Consider the following 17,563-nt stretch of genomic DNA (forward strand, 5'->3'; position numbering starts at 1 on the left):
GGGGGGCTGCCGGGGGGCAGCCCTGGGAGTGCTGCTGGCGCTGGGCGCCGCGCTCCTGGCCGTGGGCTTGGCCAGCGAGTACGACTACGTGAGCTTCCAGTCGGACATCGGCCCGTACCAGAGCGGGCGCTTCTACACCAAGCCGCCGCAGTGCGTGGACATCCCCGCGGATCTGCGGCTGTGCCACAACGTAGGCTACAAGAAGATGGTGCTGCCCAACCTGCTGGAGCACGAGACCATGGCGGAGGTGAAGCAGCAGGCCAGCAGCTGGGTGCCCCTGCTCAACAAGAACTGCCACGCCGGCACTCAGGTCTTCCTCTGCTCGCTATTCGCGCCCGTCTGCCTGGATCGGCCCATCTACCCGTGCCGCTGGCTCTGCGAGGCAGTGCGCGACTCGTGCGAGCCGGTCATGCAGTTCTTCGGCTTCTACTGGCCCGAGATGCTCAAGTGTGACAAGTTCCCCGAGGGGGACGTCTGCATCGCCATGACGCCGCCCAATGCCACCGAAGCCTCCAAACCCCAAGGTAAGGCTGCCCTCTCCCACGTGCGCGAGCCGCCCCCGCCTCCCCCCCACTCCCCCGGCCGGGGCTGCAGGAGAACCCGCGCCACCCTACGCCTGCCCGCCGCTGGGTCCAGGCGCTGGGAACTGACGGCCCGAGGTTGCTCGCATGCTGTGCACGTGATTCCTAAGCGCGTCTGGTCTGTCCCAGGTATCGCTCAGCGCCCCTCGCGACCCAGGTGCACGGCGGGGCTGGCCCGGGAGCGGCGGATCTGCGCCTCGGCCTCGCAGGGACTAGCTGTGGTCTCCGGAGCCACTTTTCCTGGGATCCAGCTTCGCCTTTTCCGTACCTGAAACAAAGCCTTGCGCTTTAAATAACAGGGAAGCTTCCCTCTCCTCTGGGAGAACTCCGAGACCCTATCGAAGTTTTTAACCTCCTAGACGGGAGGAAAAATCCAAAACCCAAAGTGTAGAAAGTTCAGAAAGGCCGAGAGAATGTTTGGCGCAGCTTTTGTTTATTTTCGTAGGTTCGACAAAGATTTAAAAAATAAAACCAAGCCCTTTCCTTCACTGGTCATTCAGTCAAGCAGCTTCGGGATTGCTGCAGAACTGGCTGAGAAAGTTTAGGAACCATGGAGACTTCTGTTTCTCCACCCCTTCCAGGTACCAGCTCTGCCCTCGCAGGGCTAGGGGTGGAAAGTCTTTTCTCCCTCCCTCTCGCGTACCCCCTGCTTCTCTCATTTACACAAATCCTCAGCTCATTAGAAAGATAAAAATGTAATTAGCTCATTGTTCATCTCCTCCCGGGGAGAGGAGCTCTGCAAATTGGAGACTTGCCTAACAGCCTGAGGGACCGGCCCGAGGTTCCTCTCAGAACCCACTTATTCTTGAGGGGGAAGAAAAAAATTCTGGGAAGTCAAAATGAAATAAATATAAATATAAAATATACACATCGCAGGCCTGACTTCGATAGCAGTAAATTCAACCCGGAATTCGTTGGAAGCGAAGTTTAGGCTCTGAGGTGTGGAGAGGGTCAGGGATGGGGGAGCTGTACCCCAGCTGCGCTTAGCAACACACAGGCTTCCTGAGGGCTTTTTGAGGAGGGCCTTTAGGGTGGGGGAGAACGGTTGCCTACACTTAGCTCACCTGAAGTGTCTTTAACCTCTGTTATTAATGCTAAAAGAGGGGCATACAGTCACCTGGCTCCTCAGAGTGAGGATTTGGGCAGGTTAGGGAAAGGGACACCCCAAATTTTGGATGCTTTTGCTTATTCTAAGGAGGGAGGAGATGGGTCCACAGTGACTGACGTTGGATGGCTGGGTGGACATGGCACTGATTGTCCGCAGTGGCCAGGTCTGGGCACCGCTGCTCTCAGGGTCAACTGGTGGGAGTGGAGTGAGGGTAGCGGATACATCTGCACTTTGCGAGCGAGAACTGAGCAGTTACCTGGAGCAAACAAAGCGCCTTGTGTTCTGTTGGCGTGCACCCATCTCCTGAAGCCTGCAGGAATTTCCTTCTCCCCTTCCTCAGCCAGTGGGGATTAGCCCAGCCCTGCCCCAGAGGCTGTGCCCAGCCCTGAGCTGGAGTCCATTCCCAATGGCCACCGATGGTCTCTTTCTGGGACTGGCTGCAGACGTGAGTAGACACCTTAGGGGGATCCGCTGCGGAAAAGGTGCTGCAGTCCACAGGGAACATGGGGGGATTGGACGGGTTGCCTGCAGAAGAGAGGAAAGAATCCTCACCCCAGCCCCCAAAAGGCTGTGATGGGATGGGGAAACCCCATAATCGCTGTCTTCCGGACACCTTTTGCCCCTTGGCTGCAGTTCCACCAGTCGGCGCCCTTCTCAGCCTGGCTGGGAACCGTCCTCACTCTCCTCCCAGCAGCGCTCAGGTAGTCACCCTCTCAAGACAGGTCTTTGAGGAACAAAGAGAAAAGCGGAGAGAGGGCCGGTCGGAAGTGGGGCTTGAGACTGGTTTTCCCCTCAGTGGTTTTGGTGGGGGGCTCTGCCCTGAGAGGGTACACCATCCTCCTCAGGACTGCAATCCCTGGTGTAAGGGAGCCCCACGTGATTTCCTCTGAGGTCCCTGTGGAGGGGAGGGTGGGGCGTGTGTGTGTGTAGGTGTGTAGAGGGCAGGTCAAGACAAACCTGACTACTGATCCTCATAACCTTATGGCTTGTGGCTGTGGGGTAATAACTGGTACTTTCCAATGAGAATAAGTACGCATGCACTACTCTTTTATTCATTTATTCTTTATGCTTTTATTCTTTAAAATTAAAATGCATTTTCAAAGCAGTGTTGTATCTTTGCATACTGGTTTCTTTTCACACACTTGAGCATATTCAGTTTTGGGGTATTGGCCAGCTCTCCGTGGTCATGTGTTACTAAGGAGAAACCTGATAATGAGAAATGACTTGACATTTTTCCCCCCCACAAAGGCTGATACCCAAGCCATAGCAGCTTCTGTTATGGAAGAGGCAATTGTTCTTTTTCTAGGGAAGTTATTTCTAAATTTGGCACTTCCATTAGAACTGTGAACTCCCAGGCTGATGCATTGTTGTTTCCCTCTCTGCCTGGTTTTGCTGGTTGAAGTTGTATGAGCCAGCGCACTGGGTTTGATTTTGTTGTTGTTTGGGCATGTTGTGCATTTAATCAGCCTGGCAGAGGCCACAGAGCCCTCAGTTCCCCAGAAAGCCTTCCTTAGGGCTCCTTTTTGGTCCGCCCAGGAACTGGCCAGGGAAGATTGTGGGGGTTGTATGTGGGAGAGGGAAAGAGAGAAGAGAGAGAGAGAGAGAGAGAGAGCGCACTTGTGTGTGTGGATTGCTATATTACAAAAATCACTTAATCCTGATTCAGTTGTTGGGCTGTCTCCTCCACACCCTCTTAAATATTAATAAACACAAAATATTTTGTTTTTTTTTTTGTTCATTTGCTTTAAACATTATTTGAAATACACCTGCAAACAACTGTTTAGTTCCATCTTTCAGAAAGATGACTGGGTGGATTTCTCCTGCAGATGCAGCCTGTACGGCCCTAAGACGTACCAATGAGGTGCAGATTAATACCACATCACACATTTCTCTTTCTCTCTCTGGATCAGGCTGCTCCAGAGTCAGCCGTTAGAAAAGCTGAGATAGGGGAAAGCTGTGATAAAAACACACAGAGCCCACCCCAGTGAGCTCCTGCCATTCTGAGAGGCACTGAAGTCAAAACGTATTTGACTGGACTGAGGAAAATGTCCCTGAGAAGTGCAGAGCCATCCTTGGCTGGTTGGGTCAGGCAAACTTCAAGTGTCCAGAGGAGATGCAGTGAGTGTGTGGAGTGGGCAGAAATGTGCCCTTTATATTCAGATCACTGTGACTTCGCTATTTGGTCAAGATTGTATTCACAGAACCTTGCAATGTGTGTTTGTGTAAATCCCACTTTTCTTTTTTCAAAATAACCTAAACAAGGAAAACCCAAAAGCACAGTTCACTCTCCTTGTGCAAGTAACCTGGTCTTTTCCATGTTGTCACACTTCCTCTTCCCCAAGCGGAAGCAAAAACCATAATGCAAAATTCTTGTCTCCTTTGTGAGAATTACCACCTCTAGAACCCAATCTCAAGTTCTGGGTGCAAAGCAAATTTCCAGCATCTGGGCTAAGGACAGTCATGCCATCGTCTGCTTGGAGCGTGGTTCTTAACTGCACTGAGAATCTGGAAGGTGTTTGCTCCTGGGTGCAGAGTAAAGGTGGGAGAAGAATGTGTCAATAAAAACTAAGGATGGGGTCTCTGCTGGGCCCTGCAGGGACCCTGCTTGGAAGTGGGGAGTGGTCTATGGCCCACCTGTGTCCTGAGGGCAGCCTTGAGCTGAGGGTGCTTTGCAGGTCCACTCTTCTCTTCCACTTGTGGAGCCTTTGCCTATTTCAATGTCTGAGCCATAGCGGGAGCTGATGGGGAGGGAGATGCTACCACGGAAGCCACGGTGGAGGAGGATGAAGAACAGCGGGCTCCAAGCACACCAAGCCCCACCTGCTCTCCCTGAGTGCAGTGTCAGGTGTGACCTTCCTGTGCGCTTCAGCTCCAGCCTGGCTTGGCCTCCTGTGCTGTGCCTGGGGGTGGGGTGCCCCTAGAATGTGCTCATGATATTTCCTAGACAGTCAGTAAGCTCCAGGCTGCTTGATAGGTGAGGATGATGACAATGATGATAAGCCACTTCAGCTCTTGGAGGAAAGCGCTGTCCCACTCTCCCTCTGTCCTGGGAAGCAGGGGTCCTTTACCTCTTCCGACTTCAGAAGTATATTGGCTTGGAGGAGGCCTCTGCCCTGGCCTCAGATATCTCCTCCCAGGCAGTGGAGCTGCCTCCCAGCGTTATGCACGTCTGCCCCCACACACCTCCTCTTCAAAGCACTTCACAGTTGCCCAGGAAAGAGCCTCTGAAGGGCCCCTTCCTATCCAGCCCTGTCCTCCCATTTGGCAGTGCCTGCTAGTGCCCCACCCCGCCCGCCTGCCCTGGCCTCCTGCTGTGGTGGCCCTTTTGGAGAGGGGGTGTTCAGGGGCTGAGGGCTGGAGTTTGTGAGTCTGGCTGAGTTTCTTTCTCTCTTGGCTCCCGGAGATCTGGTCAGAGGGATCAGCAGTCTAGCTGGGAGTGTGGAAATGGGAAGGGGGCAGGAATCGGAGGGTGGTATTGAAAGGAGAAGGGAGAGGATGGGAAACAAACACCGGGAAGAGATATCTGTGAGTTCGTAAGCCAGCTTTTCCCAGCACTCACAGCGTCCCACAAGTCATCATTCACGTGACCTGCCCCCACCCAGCCTCAGGTCATGCTGGCTTAAATAACTGTGTCACATTTAGCAGCTCTGGGCCAAAATGTTTCAAGAAACCTGTGCCTGCTCTGGTTGTAGACCCTGGGCTCAAGGCTTCTTCTTTTCAATTCTCAGGTCCCCTTCATAAGTTCCAGAAGACCTTTAGTCACTTTCAGCCTGGACCCAGGGCCGATCTCTTCCCCAGGGGCTGCTCCCTTCCTGCTCTGTAACTTACAGTTCCATTTCTCCCTACTTCCTTTCCCAGGCACGACGGTGTGTCCTCCCTGTGACAACGAGTTGAAATCCGAAGCCATCATTGAACATCTCTGCGCCAGCGAGTTTGGTAAGAAAGCGTTTCTAGCTGCCTCTGGAAGGTTTGGAACCTCCTGGTCTGTGTCCCTGCCGGATGGAGGCCCTGCTGGTGTATCTCGTTGCAGCTTTCTACATTCTCTACCTCATTCCTCTCCAAATAGCTGCTTTTCTCAGGCAGATGGGAGACTAGACAGGGTCCAGAACCAGCCAGTTTTTATGAAGGCCATACTTTGCCCTCCTTTGTGGGGGATCGCTGGACAGATTTTTGGGGATCTTCTCTGGGCATGCAGGGAGTCTGAATTGGGGACAGGTCGAGAGGAGCAGGGAAGGACAGCAGCTCCTTCTCGGAAGCTGCAGGAGGTACAAGTTGCCACCTGTTCCTGCATCTGGTTGAGCCTGGCTTTTTCCGGACTGGCTCTTTTTTTTTTTTTTTTTTTTTTTTTTGGTTAACATCTACCCCTAGGTGTCAGCATGACTCTGTCCAGGATTTAAATGGCTGCCCTCCGGGTGCCTTCCCAGGGAGGGGAGATTTCAATGCTTAGGGGATTCAGAGGAGGGTCCTTACCAGTTTCTGCAAGGCAAAGAAAATGGACATTCCCATGGTTTTTCTCTCTTCTTCCCGTCACTCTCCATCAAAAGAGAATTCTGAACCAGTACTCTCAGCTCCAGGAGGAGGAGGAGCTGGTGGGGATCGGGGTAGGTGGGAGAGATGCCAGGGGCCTTGGGGCCTTTCAGGGATGGTCTGTTATAGTCTGACCTGCAGAACACCTGAATTCACCACACCCCAAGAGTCTCTCCTCTGAGCCAAGTAAATGTAAACGGCATTCCTTTGGAGGGCCAGCTCCCTCTCTTGCGCGTCTATCTCACATGGATGCAGAAAAGTGGCTCTGGCCAAGCCACACTTTCGGAAGGATCAGTGTGATGCTGAACAATGTGTTTCTCATAATTCCTGCCTCGTGTCCCTGAGATCGGCTTTCTTGCAGAATTCTTATCTGGAAAAGTGTAAAGATAGGTGATGGGAGTCCATTTGGAGGCATCCCAGGCCATGTTTTCATTAATCAAACATGATAAAGTACATGGAAGGGTCTTGTTCCTGCAAAGAGCCCTGTCAAAGTAAGCTGCACACACGTGGGAGGACACACGCAAGTCGGAGGGAATCATGCCTCATGACAGTCATTCTCAGGGTATTGCAATTGTGGATGAAGATGGAAGCTGGATGTAGATGGCCACCAGAGCTGAACTGGAGACCGTGTATCTTATTTCCACGCATGGGGAAGATTGATGTGTTCTCTGTGATGCAGCAGTGTGAGTTACTTGTCTGTTTCTGCATTAACTCAAATTTGTCAGTGAGGATTCCCTGTATACCTCGTGCTTTCTGAGTTCTATAGATATGGATCGAGGGTGAAACTCTTCCTCTAAGTAAATGTAATACATGAGTATTATTTTTTAAAAAGACAGAAATGGAAGGATTCAGACCCTTTGCCACACAGGCTGAAGAGGAAAGCCTTGGGAAAGAATTTGAATCTGGCAAGGTTGACCTTAAGGTGTAGGGCAGGGGTCTAGAGGGCACTCAGGTAACTCACCTGGAACGGACGTCTTCTTCCTATGGAAGCAGGCACCTGCCAAATCAGCCAGCATCCTGTACACAGAAGAGGACGGAGGATCTCATGTCGATAACTAATCAGGGTTTGTGGAATTTGAGTGATTAGCTGTTTGGGATTGGGTTCCTTTAGCCCTGACAATATTTTCTTCTTGGGTTCACAGAACTTTTGGGTTCCTCCTAGACCTAGATCTTATCCAGTCCTCTTATTTGATAAAGAAGGAATTTGACTTTCCCAACTGGAGTCCTTTTACACTCTGCCACCTGGCCTCCTCACTTAAGAGTCGATGCACAGCCTCTGAGCTTTGCCACGGAGGCGCTGACCTCCTTAGTGTGCGTATGGTGTATGGCAGGCTTCTTTGAGCTGGTTGCAGGAGAAACCTTTTTGGTTTTTTGTCTGTAATGTTCTCATAAAACAATATATAGGAATTTTTTGTCTCTCTCTCTCTGCAGGGGCTGAGCTTAGCTCTGCCCTTCTTAGCACCTCAGAGAATGCACCCTTGTCGAGAAACGTGTTTCCTAGCTCAGCTCACTTCAAGTAAGTGAGGCAGTCAGCCACACTGATGGGATTCAGTTAGGAAACAAAGAAATTGAACAATGCAAGCTGACACACAGCAGAGAAGAAAGAGAATGCTTGACTCCCTCCTCCAGGGATCAAACTTTGCATTAAGTGGCCCTGACATCCCCAGTGGGAAGACATCAGGTTGCTGGAAGTCTCTCTGTGAGCTTCGGGAATAAGGGGGTGCATTTCCCTGGGTAAGCAGCACCCTTGTCCCCCTGCCACTGCATCTGTGGTCCCTGGCAGCCTCTGTGGAGCTGGGCATGTCTGATCCCTGACCTTCTCCCCATGCAGTGCGCTGTAACTCCTTGGCAGATCTGCTTAGTCACTCGTGTCTCCAGCCCTGCACTGTGCCCCCTCAGTTCAGGGCACATTTTTTCCCCAACAGGAAACAACATGAGCAGAAAAGCTTGGGTGCTGATGCTCAGGAGTGCAGCTGATCAGCCTGGATCAAGCACCAGATGTGGGAGCCAAGACTTAGATTGGGCAAAGTCACCGCATTGAACATGGCGACCAGCCTGCCTGCTGGCTTCTGTCAGCTCGCAGGGCTCTGTTTTTTGTTCTCTCTCTGCTTTTCCTGCTCTGTGACAACAGGGTGCCACTCTTGCCTCTTAAATAGCCCAATATAGTATTTGCGAGCCGCCACACTAATCATCTTGCTGTTAACAGCTCAGCACCCGCAGCCGTCTTCCCTTTGGGTTGGTTTATTACAGGGATATGAGGATCTGATTTATTTATAATTGCGGTGAGGTTAATTCCTGCCTCTGGCCACTTTCTCTGGCTTCTTCTGCAGTATCTGTAAACACCCGTAAGCTTTTGTGGGGGAAATTTGCATGGTGATAGACTTCTGCTAGGAGAGTTCAGAGCTTCCACTTGTACTGCTTTCTTCAGTGTTTTGAGCTTGAGAGTTCAGGTGGCAATTTCTTCAGCCCAGTATTTTCTCCTTATGGAAAAGGATTTCTTTGCCCCTAGAAACTTTCCTTGCCATCTGGAAGGATTCTTTTTTCCATTTATATATTTCCTCATAAAGAGAAAAGCTGTACTATGCAACATTAAGGTTAGTCAAATAGGAAGGAAAAGAACATCAGCTTTCACAGTTAGCATTAGCGAGTATTTCCTAGTAGAAATATTTTTAGAGTTTCCCGCACCTCCGTACCTCCACTAATCTGTTCTCACTCTGCCTCCAACTTCTTTCGAGGTGTCTTGTCTGTGCTGCTGTTTGGGGGACAGTGTTTTAGTCTGACGGGCAGTTTGAGCTCTTGCAGAAAGTAGGCTCAGCCTTTCCAAAGTAAATCTTGGGTTTCCTCCCAAAGATGAAGCAAACTGGCTGCTAGCACAGTCACTGCAGCACCTGCAGGCTGCCTGAGAGCAGGCTCTGTGTCTGATGCCATGTTTTACCTGGTGGGAGATGCCTGTTAATTGTGAGACACACTATTCAGTTTGCACTACTGACAGAAAAAACAGAAAAACAAAAAAACATACTTCTTGCAGAAATGCGCAGAAAACCTGTGTCTTGGAATGAACAAAGTAAGGCCTATTTGCAAGGCCTGTTTGCACTCAAATAGTCCCCGGCACAGTGTCTTATACATGGTGGACATAAAATGAAACTTTGTCAGCTGACTGTATGAATGACAGGGGATACTGGATGTGGAATGGAATTTTTTTTTTTTTCTTTTGAGATTGAGTCTTGCTCTATCCTGGCTGGAGTGCAATGGTGTGATCTCAGCTCACTGTAATCTCTGCCCCCCTGGGCTCGAGCAATTCTCCTGCCTCAGTCTCCCAAGTAGCTGGGACTACAGGCGCCCACCACCACACCTGGCTAATTTTTGTGTTTTTAGTAGAGATGGGGTTTCACCATGTTGGCCAGGCTGGTCTTGAACTCCTGACCCCAAGTGATCCCCCGACCTTGGTCTCCCAAAATGTTGGGATTACAGGCATGATGGAATTTTTTTTTTTTTTTTAAAGGAGAAGGCTCTTTTCAAGGTGGGTATCGGCAACTTGTGTATTAAGTTCAGGGAAAACTACATGCCCTGTTTTGGGTGACTGAACATATAAACATCCAGAATCTCATTCGGTCAAATAAAATTAGATATGGAAGGAATTGTTACCCGGGAGTGGAATTCGTAAGTGGAAAACAACTGAGTTTTATTGTTACTGAAGATACATATCCTATCCACAGATCTGTACGAAATGGAGCAGTTAGGATGTTTTATGTGCGTAAAAACCTGAGATTGGTCTATTGCTCAGTGCACTAGAGGTGTGACTCCCAGCTGAGAGCCTGTGTCTCTTTTTGAGCAGCCTTCTTGTGCATGGGAGGTGGGGGGTGGGGGTGGGCGGACAGGGAAGAGATGGAGGCCGAGCCAGTGTTTGTCTTTTTGCATCTGGCTTATTTTACTATGTATCATGTTCTCATCTTTGGATATGATTACAAACTCTCATAAGAAGGGGAGTGGAGAGAAGGATTTGCCCTCAAGTTCACCTTTATTTTCTGAAGCTTTTCTGGAGGTGAGTAGAGAAGAAGGGACAAGGGACGAGTGGGACAAGGGGGCTGTTCACAACTCATGCGAACTGCCCATTTCTTTGGGTGCTGTGTTGCTCACCTGTACCACTTAAATTTTTTTAATGGATATAAAATAGTTGCACATATTTATGGAGTATGTTTGATATTTTGATAAAAGCATCCAATGTGTAATGATCAAACCTGGGTAATTGAGGCTGGGCATGCTGTCTCACATCTGTAATGTCGGTGCTTCGGGAGGGTGAGGCAGAAGGACTGCTTGAGGTCAGGAGTTCCAGACCAGCCTCAAAACCACAGGAAACATACTGAAACCCCATCCCCATTACAAATTAAATATTAACTGGTTATGGTGGCACACACCTGTAGTCCCAGCTACTTGGGAGGCTGAGGTGGGAGGATTGCTTGAACCCAGGAATTTGAGGCTACAGTGAGTCATGATCACACCACTGTACTCCAGCCTGGGCAACAAAGCAGGACTCTGTCTCAAAAAAAAAAAAAAAAAAAAATTGAGTAATTGGGATATTTACTACCTGAAATCCTGATCTTTGTGTTGGAAATGTTCCAAATCTACTCTTCTAGGTAATTTGAAATATACAGTAAATGATCGTTAGCTATATTTGCCTAGCTGTACTACTGAAGACTGTATCCTACATCTTATCCTTTGAAAATACAGAACGCTTCATGAACTCACGTTTTTCTTACATGGTGGCCATGTGAGTCTTCTCTGTATTGTTCCAGTTTTACCATGTGTGCTACTGAAGCGAGCCCCTGCACCACTTTGCCATTGTAAAGCAGTGTTGAGTTGGTTAGGACATCAGAGATCAGCCAGTCCATGCCCTCACCTTACTGACTGAAGGAAATAAGACAAAAAAAATAAAGGAGTTAGGCATTCAATGACCCAGGAGCACTGTACCTGGAACCCTGTTACTGCCCGCCAGCACTTCCCTGGCAACCAGGCCAGATTGCACACCCTTGCTCCTTCCCGGCCTCTCACACTCATCACGGTGGACAGTAGTTGAGGAGCTTCCTGGGCAGGGGCATCAGGTGCTCCTTTACCCTCAGGGTTTGTAGAATTTAAATGGACTGATGTCTGTGCCCAGCACACAGAAGGAGCTCAGCAATCAGTGGCTCCCTTATTGGTGGGAAAGCCGGCAGTGTAGCAGAATGGAAAGAACACAGGCTCTGGGCCAAACAGACTTGGATTAAATCCCAACCCATTAAGCTAAGCGACCACCAGAGAGTCTCTTAACCTCCCTCAGCCTGGCTCCTCATCAGCCAACTGTGGATGAGAATTCCTACATGACTGTGTTGGGAGAATTGGATTTAATCAAGTGTGGACAGTTCCTGGAATACGGTGGCTGTTCAATCTGTAATAATTATTAAGTCTTCTTATTGGAAAGAATTGTTTTAGGATGAAATTTAGCCCAGGAAGGAAAATTCTAGCATTAATGAAATCAGCTTGTTGGGGGAGAAGTTTTTTAGGAAGAAGAATGGAATATGCTAGTTAATTCTCTGGTTAACAGAGGATTCAACTGAAGAAATGTTTTTAAAAACCCATTTGGAAGACCTTTAATAGCTTTAGGCTGCCAGGCGCAGTGGCTCATGCCTGTAATCCCAGCACTTTGGGAGGCCAAGGTGGGTGGATCACCTGAGGTCAGAAGTTCAAAACCAGCCTGGCCAAAATGGCAAAACCCCATCTCTACTAAAAATACAAAAATTAGCCGGGCATGGTGGCAGGCGCCTGTAATCCCAGCTACTCAGGAGGCTGAGGCAGAAGAATTGCTTGAACCTAGAGACCAAGTTGCAGTGAGTTGAGATTGCGCTGCTGCACTCCAGTCTAGATGACAGTGTGAAACTCTTTCTCAAAAGAAAAAAAAAAACCCCACAAAAAAACTGCTTTATGCAGTTTTTGTTAACTTCAAGGTGCTCTAGTTAACAATAACAATAACAAACAACTCCCCCTCGGAAAGCCAAACCCTAACTAGAAGTTAGGAGAGCTGGGTTTTAGTGAGATGACATCCTTATGTCAAGGTAAACCTGGAAGCCTCCAGACAGTGATGAGGGCTGAATGTGGGAGCTGTGACTGCCTGGTGTTCCAGGATAGGGCCACTGAAGTTTCATTTGTGTGTTTTTTAGAAACCCTGTACCTAACGTGTTCTCCTTCTAATTTAGCAGGACTTATGTACGAGGGACTTCAGAGCCCCTTTGTGCTGTTTTACTTCTCTCTGTCCTCCTTTTTTTTCCAGCAGTATTTCTGGGGCAGTTTTCCCTTCCCCGACCCCAACACCTGCCTTATGATATTCACTTCGTTTAACTAAAAAATAGACTACGCATTATAAGGCGAATGAGCGTTTAAATATTGGTAAGTTTCATCCAGTTTTGCAGATATGTGCTGGAAGCCCCAATCTCTGTGTGTGTGTGTGTGTGTGTGTTTAAGAAGAACAAATGGCCACGGAAATGTCAGACTATTGCCCTGCCTTGACCTTGGGGCAGCCAATTAAACATGCGTTCGCTTTGGAAGGCTTCTCAAAGGCCTATAGATTGTGCTTGAAATCTTTGTTTAGTCTTTCAGGAACACTGTCACACAGATGATTTATCAAAGAAAGTTGTTTATCTGGCAGTAAAATAAACTCTGGGCCTGTTCAGACTAAGATTTCCCGTGAATTTTTACCAAGGTAAACACTACTAACTGGCAGGTTGCAAACTCCGTGTGAAAACCAGACACATACAATACATATTTGAACTACAGCTTTGCTGTATATGGGGTCTGGCCTGCCGCTCGTGCTTGTCACTCCCACCGTGCTCAGAGGACCTGGCACCGCAGTCTGTCTGTCTGGGCGACCAAGAAGAGGGACTTGCCCCATCGTCAGTGTGTGCAGGAGCTGCCCCTGTAGCCTGAGCCTCCCTGGGTTTGAGTGCCTCTTACTGCTGGCACCTGGGGACTTCCTAATTCAGAGGGGGCAGGCTCAGGACAGTTCCCCTTCGCGTCCCGCAAATAGTTGGTGATGAGTTATGAGGACAGTGAACCAGAAGCAGCCAGCTTAGGTTTCTTTGAAAATAGACATTTGTTGAACCACCTTGGCAGGGGACTGGACATGTTGACTGATTTGGGAGCCGGGACCAGGGCGTGGTGGTAGGGGGTGAAGTCATCTTCTGGATTCTGCTGAGTGTTAATGACAGTGGCAAAAAAAAAAAAAGAAAATTGCTGCAGATACTTCCCCAGTGTCTCTAGCTTTGCTAGTGGGTGGCTGTGGGAGACCCATTTGGGAATTAGGTAAGTCGAGTTCTGTGAGTGCTGCAGCACATATTTAAGTGAGGGGGTGGATGGACACATGAATGGTGATGATGGGGAAGAAATGAAATGAAGTCTTCCAGGTCTTTCCAGGGAAGGAATTGTAGTGATTTTTTTTTTTTTTTTTTGACAGCCTCTTGTTCTTGTCGCCCAGGCTGGTGTGCAGTGGTGTGATCTCAGCTCATTGCAACCTCTGCCTCCTGGGTTCAAGCGTTTCTTCTACCTCAGCCTCCCAAGTAGCTGGGATTACAGGCACCCACCACTATGCTCGGCTAATTTTTTTTCTTTTTCTTTTCCCTTTCTTTTTTTTTTTTTTCTTTTTTTTGAGATGGAGTCTCTCTCTCTCGCCTAGGCTGGAATGCAGTGTCGTGCACCGTGATCTCAGCTCACTGAAACCTCTGCCCCCTGGGTTCAAGCAGTTCTTCTGCCTCAGCCTCCTGAGTAGCTGGGATTACAGGTGCATGCCACCATGCCTGGCTAATTTTTGTATTTTTAGTAGAGACAGGGTTTCACCATGTTGGCCAGGCTGGTCTCGAACTCCTGACCTCATGATCCGCCCACCTTGGCCTCCCAAAGTGCTGGGATTCCAGGCGTGAGCCACTGCACCAGCCTGTAGTGAATGATAGTGGTTTTTTTCAGGGAGACTGCTGGATTATAAACTGCTTATTCTTACAGTCCCAGCCAGCCCCAGATGCTGGAGTTTCCGTGTCCCACTAGCCTTGGGGTTCTTCCTGCAGGGCTGAGTTTAAAGATGGTTGTGGGTAGCTCCCATAACTCATGCTGCACCCTGGGTCCTTCTCATCCCAACTCCTCAAAGGGGCAGGAGCAGGAACTGGGGACTCCTGAGAGAAGGCGACATTTGTGTCTGTTTGGGCTTTTGGGGTTGAGATCTCGGTGCATGTGCAGAGCTTCCATATAGATGTTTGAGTCTTGAATGTAAAAGGTGTTGGTCTGTTAGGTTTGGGGGGCTGTGAGCTTGAGAGTTGAGGTTATTTGACAGCTCTTAGGGACTGATGTGCAGGTAGTAGCTGCTTACTGACTTGCATTTATTTGAAGGCATAAAAGAGGTATTTTCTGTAGGGCAGGAATTAAGGGAAATCATTTACAAATTCTGAAAGGATGTCTGTGAGTTGTAAAGAGATGCCAAAATAGTACTTTGGCAGTGGGGAGAAAACGAGAAACCAACTTCCCTAAATGATGTTCTTTCTCATTCAGGCAGGATTATGAGGGGGATTTTCTCTCTCTTGTTTTCTCTAGCCCTTCCATCAGCTTTCTCCGCAGGACATTTCCTTTTGGGACTACCTCAGATGTGTTCTCTTCTCTTTGTGAGCTCTTTGAAAATTATTTCACACCGGTGTCTTCCGCAACGGATGCATTCAGCTTTGGGGAATGGCTTATGGCTGAAGGAAATCCCCAACTGTATGTCGGTGGCACCAGAGCTAGAAACAAGCCTGGATAAGCACTTTAAACCCTGAGAACAGCTGGTGCCTGGAGAGCGCATTCCCTCCTGTGGTACTCCATAGGGTGGCTGTGCCAGCCCGCTGTGCTTGCCTCTCAGGCTCATAGATAGCCTGGGCACCCTCCACTTTTCCTTTGGTCTCAGCACCATATGGAGGACCCTGTTCTTGCCCTCGACATATTTAAGAATCTGGAGGCCAAGTGTGGTGGCTCATGCCCGTAATCCCAGTGCTTTGGGAGGCTGAGGCAGGAAGCTTGAGCCCAGGAGTTCAAGACCTTGTCTCTACAAAAAATAAAAAAAATAGCCAGATGTGGTGGCACACTGTGGTCCCAGCTACTTGGTGGGACATGCATTTGAGCCTGCAAGGTCGAGGTTGCAGTGAGCTGTGTTCAGGACACTGCACTCCAGCCTGGGTCTGAGACAGGGCGAGACCTTGTCTCAAAACAGAAAGAAAAACAAACCTCCCCACAAAACCCCCAAGAATCTGGTGGGTGAGACAGGCCTTTGCCACGCTTGTTTGTCTCTGTTCTTTGGTATCTTCAGATGCCTTTGTGTGTAGTTCTAGCTCTCAGACCTGAAGGAGGGAGGGGTCTTCGGTGGGGCCTGGAGAAATTCAGGGAAGTTTCTTGGAGGAGACGAGGATCTAACTGTCAGGCTGAAGATTAATGGAGAAAGTAGAGGAGGGCATTCCTGGTGTCAGGAGATGAGGACAAGGAAAAGGAGTTAAGATTCAAAGCAAGTAATAATTCTTCAATTGATGAAACCTAAGCTGGTAAATAAATACAGAGGAGAATGTTGGTTTGTCATTTGTCAGTTATAACAACTCACTTCCCATTCTGTGTTCTGGTTAGCCCTGGCCCACAGCGTGGGGACTCAAAGGCTGGATCGAGGTATGGGAGGGGGAGTTGCTTCTTCCGATTTGCAGCTGTCTGTGTATCCAGCTCAAAGGGTGACGAGGTCCCAGCAAGACTGCACCTGCTCCTGTGATGCAGCAGTTGGAATGAATGGCTCATGTGTTTCAGGGGTCCCTCGTGGTTGTGGCCATGGGCTCGAGTCAGAGATGACACCCAGGGAGTGCATAGCTGTGAGGGGAAGGAGTTCAGTCGGGTAAGTACTTGTTGTCAGCCCTGGGCAAGGTGCTGAGAAGTGCACAGGCAAGATTTGAGCCTTGAGAGTGGCCTCTCATCTCCACGTAACCCGCAGCCACTGCTTCCACTCACAGGATGCAGGGCTGGCTGGAAAGAGTCCTGACCTTTGTTCTGAGATGTAGAGGCACTAAAAGCCAAGATGTCCGCACAGTGCCAAATGCCAGCCGGCACCCAAACTCTCCGGTTACAGGGTCTTTACTCTTAACACACATTCATTTAAAAACAGGCTCATGATGTGTGTTTGTGCATGTGTTTTCTTTTGAAAATCTAACCACCTGCAGAAGGTGTGCACTCTTGCAGAGATAATTCAACAATCGTTGGGCTTTTACTGAGTCCTGCTTAGTCTATACCACATCTGTTGACTAGACTCCATATCCAAAAAGATTTTAGCTGTGTAGACAGAAGTGTTGATATCATTTCTTCCCAGGGCTTGGGAAGAGGGAAGTCTCCATAATTGTATTAGTTTGTTCTCATACGGCTATAAAGATACTACACCATTCTGGATACTTTATAAAGAAAAGAGGCTTAATTGACTCACAGGTCCACATGGCTGGGGAGACCTCAGGAAACTTACAGCCATGGCATAAGGGGGAGCAGGCACGTCTTACATGGTGGCAGGTGAGAGTGTGTGAAGGAAGTGAAGGGGGAAGAGCCCCTTATAAAACCATCAGCTCTTGTGAGAACTCACTCACTATCATGAGAACAGCATGGGGGAAACTGTCCCTGTGATCCAGTCACCTCGCACCAAGTCTCTCCCTCAACACCTGGGGATTATAGTTCAAGAAGAGATTTGGGTGGGGACACAAATCCTAACCATATCAATAATCAAAGCCAAAAAGGGCTGCTATGGGGTCCTTGCTGCAAAGAATTCTGCAGCCGTCTCCTCCCTCCAAGTGCTCTGAACCCGAGTTAAGCCCTGGGTAAGGAAGGTGAAAATTCTGTTGGCCATAGACAGCTTTTACCTGCACACCTGAGTCCAGGAGCGGAGGTTTTTAATGGTGTAATTCTGCCTGGGGTGTGTTGCCTTTGAAGTGTGTTATGAGTGTGAAGCCCTGCAGTGAGCCTCGGGCTGACCAGACAGGGCCTGGTGAGTTTTGGAGGAGAGGTTGAAGGTGTCTGTATTGAGTCCCCTGGCCACACTGGGGTACCTCGCTGTCCGCACTCCTGGGGCCTGTTTGAGGCAGAAGCTTTGGGTTTGTCACAGGCTTCGCCAAAGTGCCTCTGTCCATGCTCCCGCCCTGGCTCACAGTGCCCTTGTGCTGCTCCTCATGGTATTTCCTGCCTCAGGGGGGAAACGCCTGGATTAACCTAATCTCATGTTAGTGTCAGAGACCCAGTCAAGGCTAATTGCATGGTGTGCGTGCTGGGCTCCACGCTGGTGAGTGTCCAGAAA

At 49.2% G+C, this 17,563-nt stretch overlaps 1 protein-coding gene across 1 annotated transcript in view; it reads left to right on the forward strand.

Annotated features, from left to right (window-relative positions):
* SFRP1 (secreted frizzled-related protein 1) overlaps positions 1-17,563 on the forward strand; it is a 48,206-nt gene that overhangs the window by 1,270 nt on the left and 29,373 nt on the right. The window contains exons 2-3 of the mRNA XM_011960747.1: positions 6-524; positions 5,548-5,625. Of these exons, the coding sequence (XP_011816137.1) occupies positions 6-524; positions 5,548-5,625 (597 nt within the window). The remainder of the gene's footprint in view (positions 1-5; positions 525-5,547; positions 5,626-17,563) is intronic.

Source organism: Colobus angolensis, unplaced genomic scaffold (assembly GCF_000951035.1).
Source record: "Colobus angolensis palliatus isolate OR3802 unplaced genomic scaffold, Cang.pa_1.0 Scaffold52, whole genome shotgun sequence".
Classification (NCBI taxonomy): Eukaryota; Metazoa; Chordata; class Mammalia; order Primates; family Cercopithecidae; genus Colobus; species Colobus angolensis.